General features: G+C 45.1%; 1 protein-coding gene across 1 annotated transcript; it reads left to right on the top strand.

Moving 5' to 3' along the window:
- Positions 1-305: 305 nt before the first annotated feature.
- CTNNBIP1 (catenin beta interacting protein 1) lies at positions 306-17,981 on the top strand. The gene is made up of 5 exons (XM_032231757.1): positions 306-647; positions 10,455-10,505; positions 11,275-11,396; positions 12,475-12,565; positions 15,873-17,981. Exons 3-5 carry the CDS (start codon positions 11,301-11,303, stop codon positions 15,929-15,931), a joined length of 246 nt encoding a protein of 81 aa, XP_032087648.1. The 5' UTR covers positions 306-647; positions 10,455-10,505; positions 11,275-11,300; the 3' UTR covers positions 15,932-17,981.
- The last annotated feature ends 1,285 nt before the right edge of the window (positions 17,982-19,266 follow it).

Genomic DNA, 19,266 nt, shown 5'->3' with positions numbered 1-19,266 from the left:
CGTTTGCTAAGATCGGACAGGGACCCGATCAGTGCGCAATCCAGAGTTCGACGATCATCCTATTAGTCCCACGAGGGCGGGGTTTCCCATCAAGCCCCGCCCTTCCATTCATTGCGCCGCTTCTAAGCCACGCCCCCTTCGCGCGGCGCGAGGGACGGCGTTTGTTTTCTCCCCCCCTTTCCGCCCCGCCCTCTTTCCTCCGGCCCCGCCCACCCACGGCCCTCTCCCACGGCCTGGAATCCCCGCCCCCTTTTTACCTCAGGCGCGCCGTCGCGATGTTGCCGCCTGAAGGCGAAGCGGCTGGCCGCGTTTCGGGCGGCGGCGGCTGCTGCAACGGCGGCTCCCTCCCTTCTGGAGTCGTCGAGGCGCCTCCTCCTCCTCCTCCGTTCCCTCCCTCGGTCGTCGCCGCCGCTCTGAGTCACGACGGCGGAGGGAGGAGGAAGAGGCGCAGTAAGAAGAAGAAGAAGAGGCGGTCGCTCGGCGCTCTCCGGCGTAACCGGGGCTCTCTCGCCTCACGCCTCAGCAAGGGGACCCGCCTGGCTTCTTTCCGCTCCCGGGGACGCCAAGGGAGGGGGGGAGGCTCGCCCCCTCCCTCCTCAAGGACCCCCTCCTCAAAGAAAAGAAAAAACACCCACCCACCGCCTCAGGTAAGCGCCTTTCGGCCCTCACCCGCCCTACAAAAGGCGGCGCGTCTGCGCGTGCGCGCTGGCTCGCCCGCGAGGGTTCCATGCCCCCCTCTGTCTTTCCCCAACGGCCGTTCTCTCTTCTTTCCTCCCCGCCCCCCCCCCCGCCCTGTGGGGTTTTTTGTCTCTTTCCAACATGGAGTCACTCTTGCTTCTGCCCCTGCTCCAGGTTTTGGGGGAGGGGTGTGTGTGTGTGTTTGCCCTGCTTCAGCTTTTGGGGAGGGGTGTGTGGCTGCCCTACTTCAGGTTTCTTTGGGGAGGACACACGTGTGTGTGTGTGTGTGTCTGCCCTGTTTCAGGTTTTGGGGGGAGGGATGTGTGTGTGTTTCTGCCTTGCTTCAGGTTTTGGGTGTGTGTGGTTGCCCTACTGCAGGTTTTTGGGGGAGGAAGTATGTGTGCCTGTCTGCCCTACTTCAGGTTTTTTTTGCAGAGGGGGGACACGTAAGTGTGTGTGTGTCTGCCCTTTCGAGTTTGGGTGGGGTGGGGTGTGTGTATTCCTGCTTTACTTCAGGTTTTGGGGAGAGGGGTGTGTTTGTGTGTATGTGTTCCTGCCTTGCTTCAGGTTTTGGGGGGAGGGGTGTGTTTGTGTGTGTGTGTCCGCCTGTCTGCCCTATTTCAGGTTTTGGGGGGGACTGTGTGTGTGGGGTGTGTGTGCCTGGCTGCCCTGCTTCAGGTTTCAAGGAAAGGTGTGTGTGTGTGTGTGAGAGAGAGAGACAGAGACAGAGAGTGTGTGTTCCCTTCTCCCCCCCAAACTGCTGCGATCCATCACTTAATAGTTTGAAATACAGTACGTTTTTTACCATTCTTGGGGGATAGGGGGCTGCGTGTGGGTTTTTATGGCTGAGGTTAACTGTTCTTGAGTTCTCAACTTTGGCAGCGGAGTTGCCCCCACCACCCTGGGTGTCCTTGCCCGTTTCCGCATCCCGCCATCCTAACCAGGATCCTGAATTGACCTGTTTTCTAGGTTCGCGGGAGAGGCTGAAGAAGAAGGGTGACATTATTGGAATGGCACTGGCTGGTGGGGGACGGGGTGCCATCGCTCGGATGCCAATTTCACACCGTTCGCTGTTGAAATTGGCAAAGGTTGGCTCAACAAGCCAGCCTGCAAGGTTGGCATCTCAATGCATCCAGCCTCCGACAAATGTGTGGATCATGCCCTTTTGGCTTTTATTGATCAGTTCTAATATGTTTTTATTTTTTAAGGCATTAATTGTTTTCCACTACGAGACAACAATCTCAGTCTACAGATAATTTTTCTCTTACCAGAAAAGTTAGGAATTTTCCTTCTACCCCATTAAATGGATCAGGACTCCCAAATGGGCCAGGACTTCTCCTTCTTCCCCAATGTGGCTGTGGCCCTTGCTGCCTTTGTACTGTTGTTATTGCAACAGAGAAATGCAAGTGTTTTTCCTCAAAATTGATCACCCTCGTATACTTGTACACCAGAGGGAAAATTGACAAGGCCTTGAGTGTTTGCCCAAGATTCTCACTCAGCCAAGATGAGGGCAGAGAAAAGGGGTTCCAGTCTGTGATAGGAAAGAGCTCTTGGGGCCTTGGATACAAAGCCAGAAGCTCAGTTTTAAGAGTATGTGCTTTGCCCGTAAAAGGTCCCAGCTTCAGTTCTTGTATCTAAATGGGGAGGAAAAAAAAATCAGATTCCAGAGAGGAGAGACACCTTCCTAGCCGAGATCCTTGAGAGTTTCTGCCTGTCAAAACAGTTCTAAACTGGAAGAACAATAGCCTGAGCGGATTATTACAGTATCTGCCGCTCCCATCCTGATGGTTGGTCTAGGTTTGAGCTTAGTGCGTGTTGTCACTTGGCTGTGTTTTCAGGTGTGCGTTTTAAATTATCTGAAATTTGTGCTTTTAAGTACAGAATGTAAAACTCTGAAGGAATCTTCCTCCCTCACTCTCAGGAGTCTGCTTTTGACTGTTGAGTACGGAGTAAGAAAAATGTGGTTCTGTTTTTTTTAATGTGTTTGAAATAAGTCTTCTCTGGCAGGGTCACCAACCATTCAGACCTCGGGGACTACTCAATTCATAATTTTAAATCCTGTGGACCACTGATATGTTTTTTAAAAGATAAATGGTATTTAGTGCAGTATAAAAAATGCAAATAATTTTTCTGTGGACCACCAAAGTTTTCTCGTGGGCTACCAGTGGTCCACGGATCACCACTGATCTATGGGACATTATGGAGCACAGTAAAGACCATGGAAGCTTAAGTCATATAACCAGTGTACAGGTAATCCTTGACTTACAACAGTCTGTATAGTGACCTTTCAAAGTTACAATGGCACTGAAAAAAGTGATTTATGACTGTTTTTCACACTTATGACCGTTACAGCATCCCCATGTGATCAAAATTCAGATGCTTGGCAGCTGGTTCATATTTATCAGCCTTTTTTGTGTCCCAAGATCATGTGATCCCCATTTGTGATCAAGGGGAGGAAGCCAGATTCACTTAACAATGGCATTTTGGAAGAAATGTCCTTCTGGGTTCGGCTCCAAGTGGGGAAAAAGACACTGGAGACATGGAGGCTGCTTGGAAAGATGGTTTTAATGGTGGACAGGACCACGTGGCTTGAGTCTGAACAGAAAAAGTGATCACATGCTTCAATGTTGGTGGAGGAAAGAGAAGGGAAGGGAGGAAGAGAAGCTGGTTTTATGCCCTCTCTGGCCTTTGATCTTGAGCTTGTATTCTGATTGGTTGTCAGACTTCCATGGGGCCACACAGGGGCAATTCTCTAGGCTGCGTTTTGAATCCAGGTCTGGTTGAGTTGCCATGTGGCGAGTTGGGTAAAGGGCCAATATTATCATGCCTTAATCCCATCACTCTGGAGCTGAAGGGGAGAACTCTTTATTATGTAAAGTGGACTAGCTCAGGCTTTAATGACTCATTGATAAAGGGGGAAGGGCAGGAAGCTGCAGACAGCTATTCTGTCTTTTAAAATATGTTTCTTCCTTTCACATCCAGAGAAATATTCTGCCTTTTCAATATTTCCTAGGATATTTCATTTTTTCTGGGAGAGGGCTGGATGATAACTTCCCACAGGCATTACTTACTTAACAATGGCAGTGATTCACTTAACAACTGTGGCAAGAAAGGTGGTAAAATGGGGCAAAACTCACTGAATAAATGTCACACATAAGAACAGAAATTTTGGGCCCAATCCGGGCCATAAGTGAAAGATTACCCGTAATGCATTCACTGTCGAGTTGTATGCCAAACCCATTAGTGTTTATGAAACATTTTTGCAAGCATTTTTTAAATAAATCCAGTTGGTGGCTAGAGTTCTTCTATATAATGTTTTATAAGACATTCAGTCACAAAGTATAGGCTTCAATCATCACTCTTTGCAACAATGGATGGCAAAAGGAAATGAGCGATTTCTCTTCATACAGACCTTTTTCTGAAGTGTGCAAGGCACTAAAGCTCCTTGTCAGTAGGAGTTTTAAAGAATACAGAGTCATATCCCACTTGAACACTGAAAAATTAATCTGTTTTGATAATACACACCAAGCCTTTAAAAATCCAAACATTAGAATTATCGCTGTATAATAGTATTTTAGCAACTAGACTGTTTATAAACCCTATTCATAATGGTATGCACATGGCCATCTCCGTTCAAATACTTTGCACAATTCAGCTGGCTGATAGACACAGTAAAGTAAATCAGTGTGATAAGTGTTGAATCGCATGTGTGCTAATCCTGCATAAATTGAGGATGGATCTGGATTAATTGAAGAGTGTCACACAAAGCTTGATAGTTGTATTAATCTTCTGCCTTTTACTATAACTTCCTCATTTTGTCAAGAGAGCCTGCAGTAATTGAGCATCGATTAAGCCTTTAGATAAAGCTCGATTAGGCAGTTTCAGAAGGGAATCTATGAATATAGTAGGTACTTGGTGCTATGTTGTTCCATTGTTTCTCTTGCAGGCTACCGTGTTACCTTGGGCGTATTAACGCTTTTATTGCAAAGAAGCTTCCCATTTGGCCCTTATCTAGAAAGGAAATCAGCTCTATCCTGCTGAGGACATTTCCTCCCCTGTTGTGTTACTTTTTCGATAGTTGCAGCCTAGTTTTTATTTAAAAACAACAACAACGAATCACAGACTTGCAGTCTGCAGATTAACTCAGAATCTCACACCTTAACCTTGTGGATAACACATTTCCTTCCTGGCCATGTATGAAACGGCAACGGCAGAGCTTGCACCACAGAGCTTAACAAATCTCTTGTGGGAAATTGGAAATGATTTGTGCTTCCTGTTTTGTTTAATCACGTTAACGTACTGCAGTTGCTGCAGATTTTGTAAGGAACCTTGGAGCTGGTTTGGAGTAACTAGACGCTGTAAGTGAAGCACTAATAGTTTAGAATTAGGAATATGTTTTGTCTGAACAATTTCAGGAAAGATGGAACAAGCTGGCAGCAAATAAAACTTTTTAAGGCAAAAAGGGATTTAATAAATTCTGACTTTCAACAGTTCACATCAAGTACTGGCAGTCGTTTTTTAACATTTTCTTAAGAGTTTTATGTCTAACCCCTCTTTTCAATAAATGCCTGATTTGTTTTCCCTAAAGGCTTTGACTTGATTAGAAATTTTTCACGTATTTATGAGCAACTACAGTTGTTGCCAGTTGCTTTGGGACAGCAAAACATTATACAGCTTTGGCGTTCCTGTAGCAGTTTCCCAACTCGTTGTAATTAAAATCTCTTTTGAAAGCAACTCCGAGGTACCCAAACATAAATATTACAGGTGGCTTGTAAGAGAGAGAAATATTAACCAATGAAGGCAAATATACGTGATCAGGGATAACATTTGCAGGATCCAACATTCTGTAGAGAAGTTCCCTGAGGATGGGAGCTCCAGCATGAGTCCAAAAGCTCGGAAAACTAAACCTCTGGTCACAATAACTGATCCAGATTGGATCCTGCAGAAATATGTATTAGGTAAGGTCCCCGTTGGGAGAGAGAGTACATTCAGAGAAGCGTTGTGAGAGTGTTGTTGGAGAACACACAAACCAGCATACAGAGACACTGCAGTTTAAATAGGCTTTTACTTTCATGGAAATAGAGGTATCAGAGTCCATCAAATAGTCCAAGTCATACACGGATAAGACAGTCAGTCACCAATGTCTTTCAGTTAAGGGATAATCCAAAGAACATAGTCCAGTATCATATAATCATATAACAGCCAGCTTCCAAAACACTCAGATCAGATCAGATCAGCCCAGCATCGAACAAACAGAGCTCCCTCTTATGGCTGATTGAGCAAAACAGCAACCAATCACATTTTACAGTATGATTTAAAGAAACAGGTACAGCATTGTTACATGATATATATATATATATTTCCAACCCAACCATTAGGTTATATTCCTAACAATAAGAATATTATCACTGGGCCCCAAAACCCTCCCATCCACCCCTCATTGTGAAATCCTATTTCTCTGCATTCATTTAATTATTTTTTGTAGTAGACAAAATCAGCAAGAGTGACATTACTTGACAGTTTTAACAATTAAATGTCTTGCCCATGGGTATTTTTATCTCTGATGTGTGTTTGTGTTTTTAGATGATTAAATCTTTTCAGATAAAACACCCCTCAGGGCCATACTCAGATAATGCCTGTATATAGATTAAGGTGAGCAAAGATAGGTTAACTTGCCTGGGTCTTACATTCAGGAGTCTGTTTTGGAATCAGTTATCAGTTAATCACTTCTTAGTAAAAAACACCAAAAGTTTTCACTTTTGAAATAACTGGGACTGTGACATACTTCATGAGCCTTTCTCACGGTTAAAAATAATTTGATTTTTGTTGTTATGTAGGATAAAAAAAATAACTTGCTGTATAAGAAACTATATAATAAATTAACCTAAATACAATTACCAAGAACATTTATTGACAAAACCCAGCAGTACTTAAATACCACGTGACATGCTTGAAATGCCACCTCTTTATGCGGTTTTGATGGCTGAATGGTTTATCTACCTGCAACAGCTTCAACTTTAAGCCTGAAGGTGGAATGAAATTGCACTTTTCCTATCTGAAATTATGATGGAATATTGATTTGACTCAGACAGACAGGTTTTATAGAAAAGGTATTTTGAGTTCTGGGCCTTGATTGTGCAAAGTTTTCAATATTCTGTTACAATACTTTGAGCATATTAAACAAACATTCCAGGATTCCTAACAGTTCCTGTATTCCTGACCTCGATTAGGAATTAATACTAACCTTAAGAAGGCCACAAAACCTCAATTGGTTGACCTGGAACACAATGGAGTCAGTCTTGTGTAGGTCATTGTTTGTATAAATAATAGCTTGCATGTAATTTAAGGGCTGAAGAGAATAATAACAATACTTCATGGGTATCTGGTCTCCACCTGACCCAACAAAATTATTGGGGGGGGGGGTGTTCTTGAATTGCACCATTTGTCAAAACCTTCCTTGAAAGAAGCTATGAAAACGCAAGGATCATATCCAGGAAACGAACCACTTTCCTGTTTTGGATTTAAACATTTTTTAAAAGTATGGTTAACTGCTGCTTATTTGAATTTTTTTGTTTAAAAAAATGAGAACTGTGCATACTTTGTCTAAAATTTAAAGTAGCCCTTGGTGGAAACAAGCTTGTAATTTTAAAACGTCCGGATCTCACTGTTCACTTATAAATGGACGACTGTATGCATAGAAATGTGAATTAATTCGGTCTCCTTGTGGTTCAAGGTCATGAATCAGACTGAATGAATTGGGGGGGGGAGGGAATCTATGAGGAGGGGAGACAAGGGAGCTCTAATTTCAATGCTCCAGTGTTTATTGGAAGGCTTTTTGAGAAACAAGGCAGCAGCTCCTATGGCCTCATACGTATCAACATATTGTAACTATTAAAGGCCCTGTAAAGGTTTAATCTTCTTTAATCTTGGGGTAATAACTTGAGAAAACAACTCAGCACTGTGCGTGTGTGTTTGTGTGAGATTTTTGTATTAGCTTAGATGGGGCCGTGCACATTGTCACAAGCCTTGGTGGTGGATCAGCTGTTGTACAGCTGTCTTATTAAACACTAGGACCATAATCACCGACAGTATACACAGCCAATATTACCCTCCAAATATCCAGTTCCAGATCCCTGGGCATACTGTTCATTGGCAGTTGAAGCTAACTGTCTCTTTTCAATTTTTAACAGAAACCCCAAGTTTCACTTGTAAAATGCTGGAGATTTTTTTTAAAAAAACCTGTATGAGAAAAGGAGGAAGATAATACGGCATCACTCAAACCAATAGGAGGGCTGGCAGAGGGAGGGGGGAAATGTGATTACTTGATCAGTAATGACAGATGAAGTTCTCTGGGTAATAGGTTGCTTCCCTACGCATTATGTAGCTGTGTGCTTCTACAGTTTATAACTTTTACTGTGTTTTAAGGGTTGAATCTCTTTGTTGCTTTCCATTAAGCAGGATTTCTGTGGGAGAAACGGTGTGAATTCTGGTTTCCTGGCAGGTAGTCCTCGACTTATGACCACAGTTGAGCCCAAAATGTATGTTGCTGAGTGAAACATTTGTTAAGAGCGCTTTGCCCCATTTCACGACCTGTCTCGCCCCAGTTGCTAAGGCAGAAAAGCCATTTTTTTATGTTGCCTTTGTTAGCACAAATGCAGTGTGTGTGTGTGTGTGTGTGTGTGTGTGTGAGAGAGAGAGAGAGAGAGAGAGAGAGAGAGAGATCAAATGCATTAAGCCCAGTCACTTAAATCCCAGCTATGGGATTACTTTACGGTTAACAATGCTAAACGTTTTGAGACTTCACTTGAAACAAACAAATTTAAAAAATCTGATTTTCTCCAATGTTGGTGGAGATAGCATCCAGGAATGGGTTAACTCCGTCTATTATCCTATCGGACTGAGTCTGCAAAGTTCAATGTCCCGCCTCCTCTGGTAGCTCCTCCCACTTTTAAGACTCGGTCTACCTTTGGACTGGACGTGTTTAGTCATAGGAAAATATCTCAAAATCCGCACTGGGACAAAAACCTCTCAGCCAGGCCTAAATTTTCCGAGGCTGAGACCTAATACAGAGGTTTTAATTTTGTCTAGGATTTTAATGTAGCTTTGATGTATCTAACTTTAAGCTACCTCAGGCCGCCTATATGCTGTGCTTGTAAAGTAGCCATCCTAGTAAGAAACAGTATCAAAGCATTTTGCCTATGCAAATGGATGGATTAAAACTGTGCGGGGAATTCTTGCTCATCACCCAGAGTCATGAGAAATGGATGGCACAGCAATGTTATTAATAATAAATGTGTACTTTCAGAGAAGTGCTTTTAGTATATGAACTCCCCTCTTGCATCTGTGAAATGGCACCATTAAAAGCAGGCCTCATCTGATGTTAGAGCAGTTCCATATCACATCAATTTTGTTCATTTGTCTGGTGGATCTCAACCAGGCTGGCCGTGATTTTGGCATTGTATGTTCTGACCTAGGCTTCCTGAGAAAGCATAAATTACAATCTTAGTCCCAAAAACCCTTTTATTTATACGGCTGTGAATTATAGTCATATGGTCATTCACAAACAGTCTGTGAAGAGTCCTACAGATGTCTGCTTGAGTTGCCACAGTCTTTCAGGGTCATGTTGATAAGCACCCACCTTTATCTCCCTTGAAATGCTGCCAGAGACCTAATTGCCAATTAGTTTTGCAAGGCGAAACGTAGCACAGAGTCAAACGGAACTTTTCAGAGCTTGAAACCGACCAGATGAACTAATTGCTTCCTGCAAAAGCTCACATCCCTTTGCTCCTCTTTCTATGTCTTATGGGAGGGGCCAATCATCTCCAAGCCTTACTCCTAAGTCGTCTTTTTTTTTTTTTTCGTAATTGTTCTTGCCTTCTGGCAGCTCTGCATAGGCATGCACTGGGAACAGGCTCACATTGTTCTTCTGCCTCACTGATGTCAGACTCTGGAGGCTCCAGAGGCAGCACATAACTCTCAGATGGCCCTGGCCCCCTCTCTGCCCCTTCTCCAGGACTGGCCCATGTTTCTCCCCAACCTCCTCACTGTCCGACTCTGCTGCCAGCTCCGCAGGCAGACCACAACATTGTATATCTGCAGCTGTGACCATTAGACCGCCTATATCCAACAGTTCTGAAGATTTGTTTATAGTTCCAATATGTTGTCGGAACCCTGAAAATGTATCATTTTGGTGGTGAGATGAAGCATGTTATATAAACAGAGTTAACAAGTTATCTTAACTTTTTTTCTGTTGCTTCAGGAACTGCTCTTCCTCAAGAAAGGAAGGCATTAATCTCCTAGGATGCCTGGGTTGAGAATGGAAACACACCTTATGCGGGCTGTACAAATTATGCCATTTTGCTTGTCACTAAAATTATTGTGGGTTTACCAATGTGTTTACATATACATTGAGAAGCATTATGTGCCATGTGTGTCTTATCAGCTTTGTGAGGCTACTCTGACCAAAAGAAGTTTCCTTGACTGCAAAACAGCTTTCATTAAAGCAGGCATCCCCTTCTTCCTGTTGGACAACTTTTATTAAATGAACTGTTTTTTCTTTTAATTGTCCTCCCGTTTTTGATGACAGAAGTTTTCCTCCAGGAACTGAAACGTTTAGTTTAACATTAGAAGAACAAAACTAATTAGAGCTAATGTTCAAAACACGGGGTAGAGAGCAACTTGCGTTTTTCACCAGGCAAGACTTGTATGCGGGATATTTAACATACTTGGAACTAGTTTGGGTTGTCTATTAAAAATAGTTTGCTTTGTTCTCACAGGATTGCCATTTGCGGTGTTTTCAGGCTAACAGATCACAATCAAGTATTCTGGTAAGTCTGGGAAAAGTGGCAGCAAATAACCTGGAAACCCTAAATGTGTGGCTTGCTTTGAGTGAATAGAATGAAAAAGAGACCTTATTTCTATGCTATGGAATCATTTAGGTCACACTGGAAGGAATCCTAAAAGGTTACCTAGTCCAGTCCCCTGCTCTCTGGCCAGTAGCCATCTACCTATTGCTCGAAGTTCTTCCCATACAAAGAAGAACACACCATGAACGCGACAACCCACCAAACTGAAAGGCATGCAAAGTGTCTGCCCTGGACAGAAGGGAAGAGGTCCTCATACCGATGGTTGTTAGCAGTTGGCGCTGCAGAATCTCTCCCATCCCCAGGATTAATCTAGTACAGGGGAGTCAAATTCAATCTCATTGAGGGCCACATCAGGGTTGTGTTTGACCTCGGGGGGCCAGGTGGGCATGGCCAGCTCAACATCATGTCAGGGGCACCTATGGGGACCCGAGCACTCTGCCAGCAAAAACGGGCTCCCGAGCTCCATTTTTGGTGGAGATGGCCTCCTGCAACCCTCCATCAGCAGAAACTGAGCTCACGAGGCCTGCCTGTGGAGCTCACGGGGGCTGCCTGTGGCCCTCCCGGGCTCAGTTTTCGCTGGCAGAGGCACCGCGGGCCAGTCCTTCACTGTTTCCAGGGCATCCCCAGGGGCCAGATCTAAGCACCCCGCAGGCCAGATCCGAACCCCGGGCCTTGAGTTTGACACCCCTGATCTAAAACAATTCATATTGTTGTCTCATCATCTCTTCAGAAGTCTTCAAAACTGGAAAAAAGGGAATGAACCGTGAGGCTGTTCCGGGGAAGAGTCCGGAGGAGATGTACATTCAGCAGAAAGTGAGAGTGCTGCTAATGCTTAGAAAGATGGGATCCAACGTACGTATCCGTGCCATGAGCTCATCAGCATCAATAGCCCAGAATTTTTGTCTTCTGGTTTACGAGGTTCCCCTTCCGAGTTTCACAAAGACAATTTTTATGTGTCACAAACCACCAGAGGAACCGTTTAGAATTGAATAGAATTGAATAACAGAGTTGGAAGGGACCTTGGAGGTCTTCTAGTCCAACCCCCTGCCTAGGCAGGAAACCCTACACCACTTCAGACAAATGGTTATCCAACATCTTCTTTAAAACTTCCAGTGTTGGAGCATTCACAACTTCTGGAGGGAAATTTTTCCACTGATTAATAGTTCTCACTGTCAGGAAATTTCTCCTTAGTTCTAAGTTGCTTCTCTCCTTGATTAGTTTCCACCCATTGCTTCTTGTCCTGCCCTCAGTTGCTTTGCAGAATAGCTTGACTCCCTCTTCTTTGTGGCAGCCCCCCCAAATATTGGAAGACTGCTATCATGTCTCCCCTAGTCCTTCGTTTCATTAAACCAGACATACCCAGTTCCTGCAACCGTTCTTCATATCTTTTAGCCTCCAGTCCCCTAATCCTCTTGGTTGCTCTTCTCTGCACTTTTTCTAGAGTCTCCACTAGATTCTAGAGTTTAGTTATTTCCAAGGCGATCACTCTGTAATCCCCGAAACCTCGGGGAATTAGCAGGATTAATCCCATTCATTATAGATCACTTGTTTGCAATCTCTTGAGGGTCATTCCCTATGATACTTGTGCAATTTATTTTCACCCATTTGGTCTAACGGTCAAGGCACCAGCTAGAAACTGGGAGACCAGGAATTCTAGTTCCACTTGAGGGCATGAAAACCGTCAGGGTGACGAACCCATCTCCCTCAGCCCACCTCACAGAGGTGGTTGTTGTGGGGAAATTAGGAGGAGTAGGAAAGAGGCCTTTCTCCGCATTGAGTTCTTTATAAAAATATAAAGATGGGATATAAATAAAAATAAGTACATAAATCAATAAGCCGCCAACTTGAAAAGCAAGTGGACAAATAATTGATCTGCTGGCAAGTTTGCCTTACCTTAATGGGGGCGGGGTTTTGTTCTGTCCTTTTCCAGTTAACCAGCAGTGAAGAGGAGTTTCTGCGGACGTATGCGGGAGTAGTGAATAGCCAGCTTAGTCAACTTCCTCAGCACTCTATTGACCAAGGTGAGTAACAGTTTATGCCCCTTTTTTGCTGTCAAATGTCTAACATGGAAGCACTTTAGTTGATTTTGAGAGGACAAAAATAGTAAAAGCACAGGGGTCACATTCTCTCCCCTGCACCACCCATAATACAGTTTTTTTTTTTCTTTTAATGTTAAACCAGGATTCTCCATTTAGTATGTTTATTACTTACTGCATATTCTTCTCTGGGGATCTATAAAGGGAAGCACAGTGTAGCTACTGGGATATTTAATGGATTTCAAACTACCTACCATATCTTTTGGAGTATAAAACGCATCTTTCCCCCCCAAAAAAGAGGGTGAAAATCTGGGTGCGTCTTGTACACTGAATACAGCAATATTTTTTTTTGCCTCCCAAAACCCCGCCCCCTTCACCAAAATGGCCATGCGTAGCCTTTAGGAGGCTTCCAGAGTGCTCCTGGGGCTGGGGAGGGCAGAAATGAGCAAAAAACGGGCCGGTTTTTGCTCAATTTTGCACCCCTCAGCCCCCAGGAACACTCTATAAGCCTCCTAAAGGCTACGCATGCCCTTTTTTTTTGACAAAAAACAGGCGGTCTGCAGAGTGCAAAAACTTTTTTTTTTTATTTGCCTCTTCAAAATCTTGGTGCGTCTCATACTCTGAAAAATATGGTACTTTTTGCAGAGTGGTGCTGTGGCCTAAAGGTGGAGCTCTCACCTCACACGCAGGAGGCTGTGAGTTTGATCCTGGGTAGAGGCAGATGTTTCTCTCTGGGCATGATGTGAATATATCTGTTGATTAAAACTCCGCATTCGCGGCCATTAAAACACTCAGTTCCATTCAGCCGCCCAGACGCCACCCCGCAATGGATGATGGGGTCATTAAAAGGATGATGGTGATGATGGTGATGATGATGATGATGATGATGATGATGATGATGAAGCTACCTACTTTTCACCTAAGGATAGCTTGGACATGTTTAAAGTGTACTACTCTGTCCTGTTAAAGCATGTTGGACTAGTAGCATTTCGTTCTCAACGGTTTTAATCCAACTAATAACTGTATCCTAAAGATGGACAATACAGAATACTCATTAGTGGGTTGAATAAAATTCTGCATTTTTCCTCAATGAAACACTAAAATCCAGCAACCGAATAGAGGGGTTAGCCGCTAGATGGCAGCACACTCTTTTTAAAAAAAACATAATAAAACGCTCCCACATTTACACACCTGTTTTTTTTTTAAAACAACGTGTGTTGTCTTCCTTAAAGCGGCTCAGGCTGACTTTCAAAGCCAAATTGCTGTGACAGGCTTGCTATTCTATGGATATTCCCCAATGTTATTAACCACTACAGCTGGTTCAGGTGCAATTGATAGGAAAAAACTGCTTTTTCCCTGGTGCTGAAGAGTCCGCCCTCCTTCTGGTTTCTTCCCATTGGTAGTTGATGGGCAAGATTCCCTGCTGAGATTCCCTGTGCCTTGCAGTGGCTGCCCTTGGGTTTCTGTTCAGTTTAGGGGTAGCTTGCTAAGTTGAGCTTCTCAATTTGTCTGGAAATGCTGCGGAGACAATGGCGGTAAAAGTTAATGAATGCATTCCTGACCACTCAGGGTCCTGTGAACCTTAAGGCTTTGGGATTGCTCTTCTGACCTGGCTCAGAAATACCAAACAGCAGAACTGAGGTGTTAATCCTTAGAAGCATAGATCAGTCAGCCTGCCTGCCCTGCCTTCTTCTCTCTCTCTGTTTCCCTTCCTTTCTTCCCCTTCTGCTTCTTTCCATCCTTTCCTCTGTCTCCTTCCTTTCCTTCCTTCCTTCATCTCTCTGTCTTCCTTCCTCCCTCTGTCTTTTTCCCTCCCTCCCTTCCTCTCTTTCTGTCTCCCTATTTTTCCCTTCCCTCCCTCCCTCCTTCCTTTCCTCTATCTCCTTCCTTTCCTTCCTTCATCTCTCTCTGTCTTCCTTCCTCCCTCTGTCTCTTTCCCTCCCTCCTTTCCTCTCTTTCTGTCTCCCTTCTTTTTTTCCTTTCCTCTCTATGTTTTCCTTCCTTTCCTCTCTTGTCTCCTTCCTTTCCTTCCTTCCTTCATCTCTCTGTTTTCCTTCCTTCCTCTCTTTCTATCTCCTTTCTTTTTTTCTTTTCCCTCCCTCCCTTCCTCCCTCCCTTCTACTCTCTCCGTCTCCTTCCTTCCTTCTCTGCCTGTTTTGATCTTTCCTGTAGTAGCTCTCTGCCTGTTAAAGAGGGAGTAAAAAGAAGCTGCTCCAACAAGGCGGCTTGACGTATCTCTCTAGGCGTGCCTGCTGCACTCTAGGCCACATCCTGAACGTACATTTGCGAAACGAAAGGGAGGGTTGGAGTCGAGCAGAGATGCCGGCTGGTCCCCTGGGCGGCTGGAATCCTGGATAGTTTCCACTGAAGTGGCAGGACCAAGCTTGGTGGCTCCGGCAGCTCTGGTTGCTATAGCAATGGAGCTAAGTTGGCTCTAGGAGAAGCCGGATCCCTTGGGGAGCGCAGAGCTGAGACTGCAAACATAGTCTGGGCAGGTAGACGAGGGCTGAACAATGGAACAACACGGGCATCCTCAGAGCCTGTTCCAGAGGGAGGAAATGCCCTGGAGGGTGTTGGAGAACTTCTCCCGATAATTGTGAGGAAAGCGGGTGACTCTTGTGCGGTTATCATGCCTACATTGGTTCCATATGCACAGGCTGCATCAAAGCAGGTGCCACAGAGAGTACACAGAGGGATGCAGTGGCTAAGATGCTGACCTTGTCGATCAGAAAAGGTTGGCAGTTCGAATCCTAGTGCAGCGTAACGGAGGGAGCTCCCATGACTTGTCCCAGCTTCTGCCAACCTAGCAGAAGGAAGGTGGGAAGGGAACAGCGTTCCGTGGGTTCTTCGGGAGTTGAGGGGGTCATGCCGGCCACATGACCACGGAGAGTCTTCAGTTCAGCGCTGGCTCTTTGGCTTTGCCAATGTTTTGAGATGAGCACCTCCCCTCGAGTCAGGAATAAACTACCACATATTTGCGAGGGGAAACCTTTACCTTTTAAGCATGAGATCTATGTCTTTAGTTTACTCCACACTTTTGCCTAAGGCGTCAGAGGGGTGATTTTAAAAAATTCTTTAGACCTTGTCTGCGAAGTTGTTTTTGTATAGTGAAGGGCGTGTTTCCCCCATATCTATGCAAATGCTTATCTGGTGTACAAAGACTACCGTTCCCAGAATTCCCAGTTGCGGGGAGGGGTCGTCTGAGGATTTGTGAGACTCATTCCCAAGGCATCCAGAACACGACCCGCATTGTTGGTGCTCAACGAACTTCTTTTCCCCTTTTGTGCCACAGGTGCTGAGGACGGCGTGATGGCCTTTTCCAGATCAGAGACTGAAGACAGAAGACAGTAACCCGAGTGGCTCTTTTGTGCTACCTAGAACTGGAAAAAGGGCAAACGAAGCGCTGGGCAGGTTCAAAGGAAGATGAGAGAGCCCCTCTCGGTCCCTTTGCCCTCTCCTCAAGTTGGTGTGTCCCCACGATCAGCGTCCCCTGCTCCAAATTCTCCTGCCTCCTCATCTCATCGGCCCTCCTGAATGCATTTCACAGCCTTTGGGTCTCTTCCCCCATTATTTTGGCCCCGTAGTTTTGTCGCCGATCCAGGATGACTCCAAGAATGCATTTAGGATTGGCTCCCCCCCCCCCCCACCTCCACCGATTGGCAGATTCAGAGGAAGAAACCGCGACCGCCCACGCCACGCCCCTCGTGTTCAGTTTTGCTCCTTTTTTCATTGCGTCTTTTAATGAATGGTTGCTGATGTCCCCGCTTGCCGAGCCTTCAGGCTCCAGTGCTTATATAGGTCACGTTGGGTGTTTTGGGAGAGGGGCTTGGTCGTGGGCGATTGGAAGAGGAGGCCTGGGGTGGACGAGGCTTGTAGATGTGTTGCCGAGATCCATGTTTTCTTTTGCAGGAATCGGAGGGGTGGGGGGGGAGGATGGAGGGGAATCTGTATTTTAGTGACCGCTTTGCCATTTCTGGAGACGGTGGGAGAGGCAGATCTTGGGCTCTTATTTTATAAGCTTGCTTGACTTTTGGAAGCACCAGCGTTAAGGGCCGACGTTCAGCCAGTGGCTGAATCTCCAATTTAAATAATAAATAAATAAATCAAGACACCACATTTGTGCTCGGGAGGAAATTTGCTGACACGCTGCTGGCGTTGATAGGTTGCAAAAATCTGCAACCCTCCCCTTCAGGTTGGGCCTGTTTTACTGTAGCTCTTTGATCTTAATTCCTGAGCATGTTTTTTTTTGGGGGGGGGGGAATTAAAATCTACTCTCAATGGCTCCAAGGGGGTAGAATCAATTTACAGTATTAGTTATAGACCAGAGTATTAAGCGTCCCGAAAGCTCCTTCATCCACGTATTTCCTTCCAGGAAGGCTGCATTAACAGATTGGGGAATTCTGGGAGTTGAAGTCCAGACATCTTTAAAGTTGCCAAGGTTACAAACTAGCCTAGGAGAAAATGAGAATCGATTTGCAGGGGATGGAAAAACTAAGCTTCATTTCTTGGGCGCTAACGGGGGCCCGCTGGGGAAATCAACATAAATATAGTTTATCTTTTCAGTAAAAAATTTAAGTTCCTCTAGAAAGTTGGATTTGGGGTTTTTTTTTTTAAAAATAATTTTTTTATTGTAAAGGAAAAATTCTTTTTCCAGGTTATACTTAATTTCCAACATGGCAAGGACTCCAGATTTTCTTCCTTGCATACTAGGGAATTGTCTTTCCCCGGAAAATCAAAGCAACATTTGTGTCTAAACCCTCCTTTTTCAATAAATGGTACAATTTGGACTGTGGTTTTGTGGTCAGGAGCAACTTCCATTCCACCACCGCCCTGGTGCTGTTTGTTTGCTTCGTTAACTTTATTATTTTTTTAAATATCCTTCTGAGGTGCTCCTCCAAAAGACTCTGCACAGCCTCCACCCTCAAAGATGCTCTCTTTTCATCATTTGCTCTTAATTCCGTGGATGTCTTATCCCTCGAAAACTGCACTGCCCTTCTGTCCTGCCAGCTGCAGGCGTCCCCTTCCCAAAAATAATCCATTTGTAAAGCCGTTGAAAAAGGCGACTCGCTCTGCCCCAGGCCTTTTCCCCAGTCCTTGTCCTTTCTGTGTTGTTTAGGGATGGGATGTCGAACAACTGGTGCCAACCCAGGATCGGTGCCAACAGTATAAATGTCCTCGGCGGGAGGGAGGGAGGAATGGTCTTCGAGAAAGCCCATTTGAGGCTCAACCTGGCATCTGGATGGGTTGACTAGGCGATGGGGCTACAGGCTGTGGCGTGCTCGGCGTTTCCAAACTGCTAAGAAAAGCAAAGTGCGTGTCTCCTGTTTTGTATAAAACTTCTGGAGGGCTAAAATGTACCTTGAATGGGGTGGGAAAATACAGTTTTAAGAGCTTTCCTGTGTACCTTGTTTTTTTTTGTGCTCCTTGATAACAAAAACATGATTGTCTGGGCGTGGGGATGGGGGAAGAGGGCAGAAGACCTGGAGCCCAGTGGTGGGATTCAAATACCGTATTTTTCGGACTATAAGATGTACCGTTGTAGAAGATGCACCAAGATTTCAAAGAGGTAAGTAAGAAAAAAAGTTGTCCCCCCCCCCCACTCTCCAGGAGCACACTGCAGGCTTCAGCAGGGCTGGGGGAAGGCAAAAATGCCCCCGTCCTTGCAGAAAACGAGGCATTCTTCATAAAAACGGGGGCATTTTTTCCCTTCCCCCAGCCTCCAGAAGCACTTCAGCAGGCCCGTTTTTTGCCTATTATTTGCAAAAATGGGATATATTGGGGGGAGGGGCCCTTCGGGAGGCCAAAAATAGCTGTGTTCAGTGTATAAGGCGCACCAACATTTATACGGTCTTGGGGGGGAGGTGTGTCTCATACTCCAAAAAATGCAGTTAAGTTAAGAATTGGTTCTCTAACCTAATGACCAGCTGTGTAGGCATGGCTTGATGGTCATGTGACTGGGAGGGCGTGGCCAACTCAACGTCACATCGACGGCGCTTCTCCTTAGCTGTTAACAATGTAATAAGGGTTAACCGCAGAGGTGGTTTCTGTAAGCAGTGCAATAAAGATGAGGCTGGAAACAGCAGCAGAATGTTTCCTGCCTTCCTTACAGGATTAGCCCTGTAAAGTGGGGGGGGGAAACAATGAGATTTCTTCCAACAACTGGTTCTCCCAACTGCTTAGAAAGTTAACAACCGGTTGTCCCGAATAGGTGTGAACCGGCTGAATCCCACCAGCCTCACAAACATAGCAAAGGAAGGCGTAACCTTAGGTTGTGCTCTTGTGAGGATTGTCTGCGGAAGACACCACAATCACCTTTTAGATGTTGAACAGGCTAATGCAGGACTGTTAGCCTGCAACCCCTCATTGCTTGCTCCACGTTCATATGCGCACGTACACCTCTTGGGTTTTTTTCTCTCTCTGTGCTTTGCTCTGCCTCTTTTCTCATATTCTCCCCACAAAAGGCCCTCTTGGCTTCATCCCTCCCTACCTGGCAGCCAGCCAGCAATTTGCATTGTGAGATGAGAGTGCAGAGAAGAGCAAGAAAGGCGATTAGGGGACTGGAGGCCAAAAACAGGAAGAACGGTTGCAGGAACTGGGTATGTCTAGTGAGAAGAAGGACACGGGGTGATTGAGAGCAATGTCACAATGTTTGAGGGGCTGCTGTAAAGAAGCTATTCTCCAAAGCA

This window comes from Thamnophis elegans, chromosome 15 (assembly GCF_009769535.1).
Source record: "Thamnophis elegans isolate rThaEle1 chromosome 15, rThaEle1.pri, whole genome shotgun sequence".
Lineage (NCBI taxonomy): Eukaryota > Metazoa > Chordata > Lepidosauria > Squamata > Colubridae > Thamnophis > Thamnophis elegans.
This window is presented reverse-complemented; position numbering and strand designations above follow the sequence as displayed.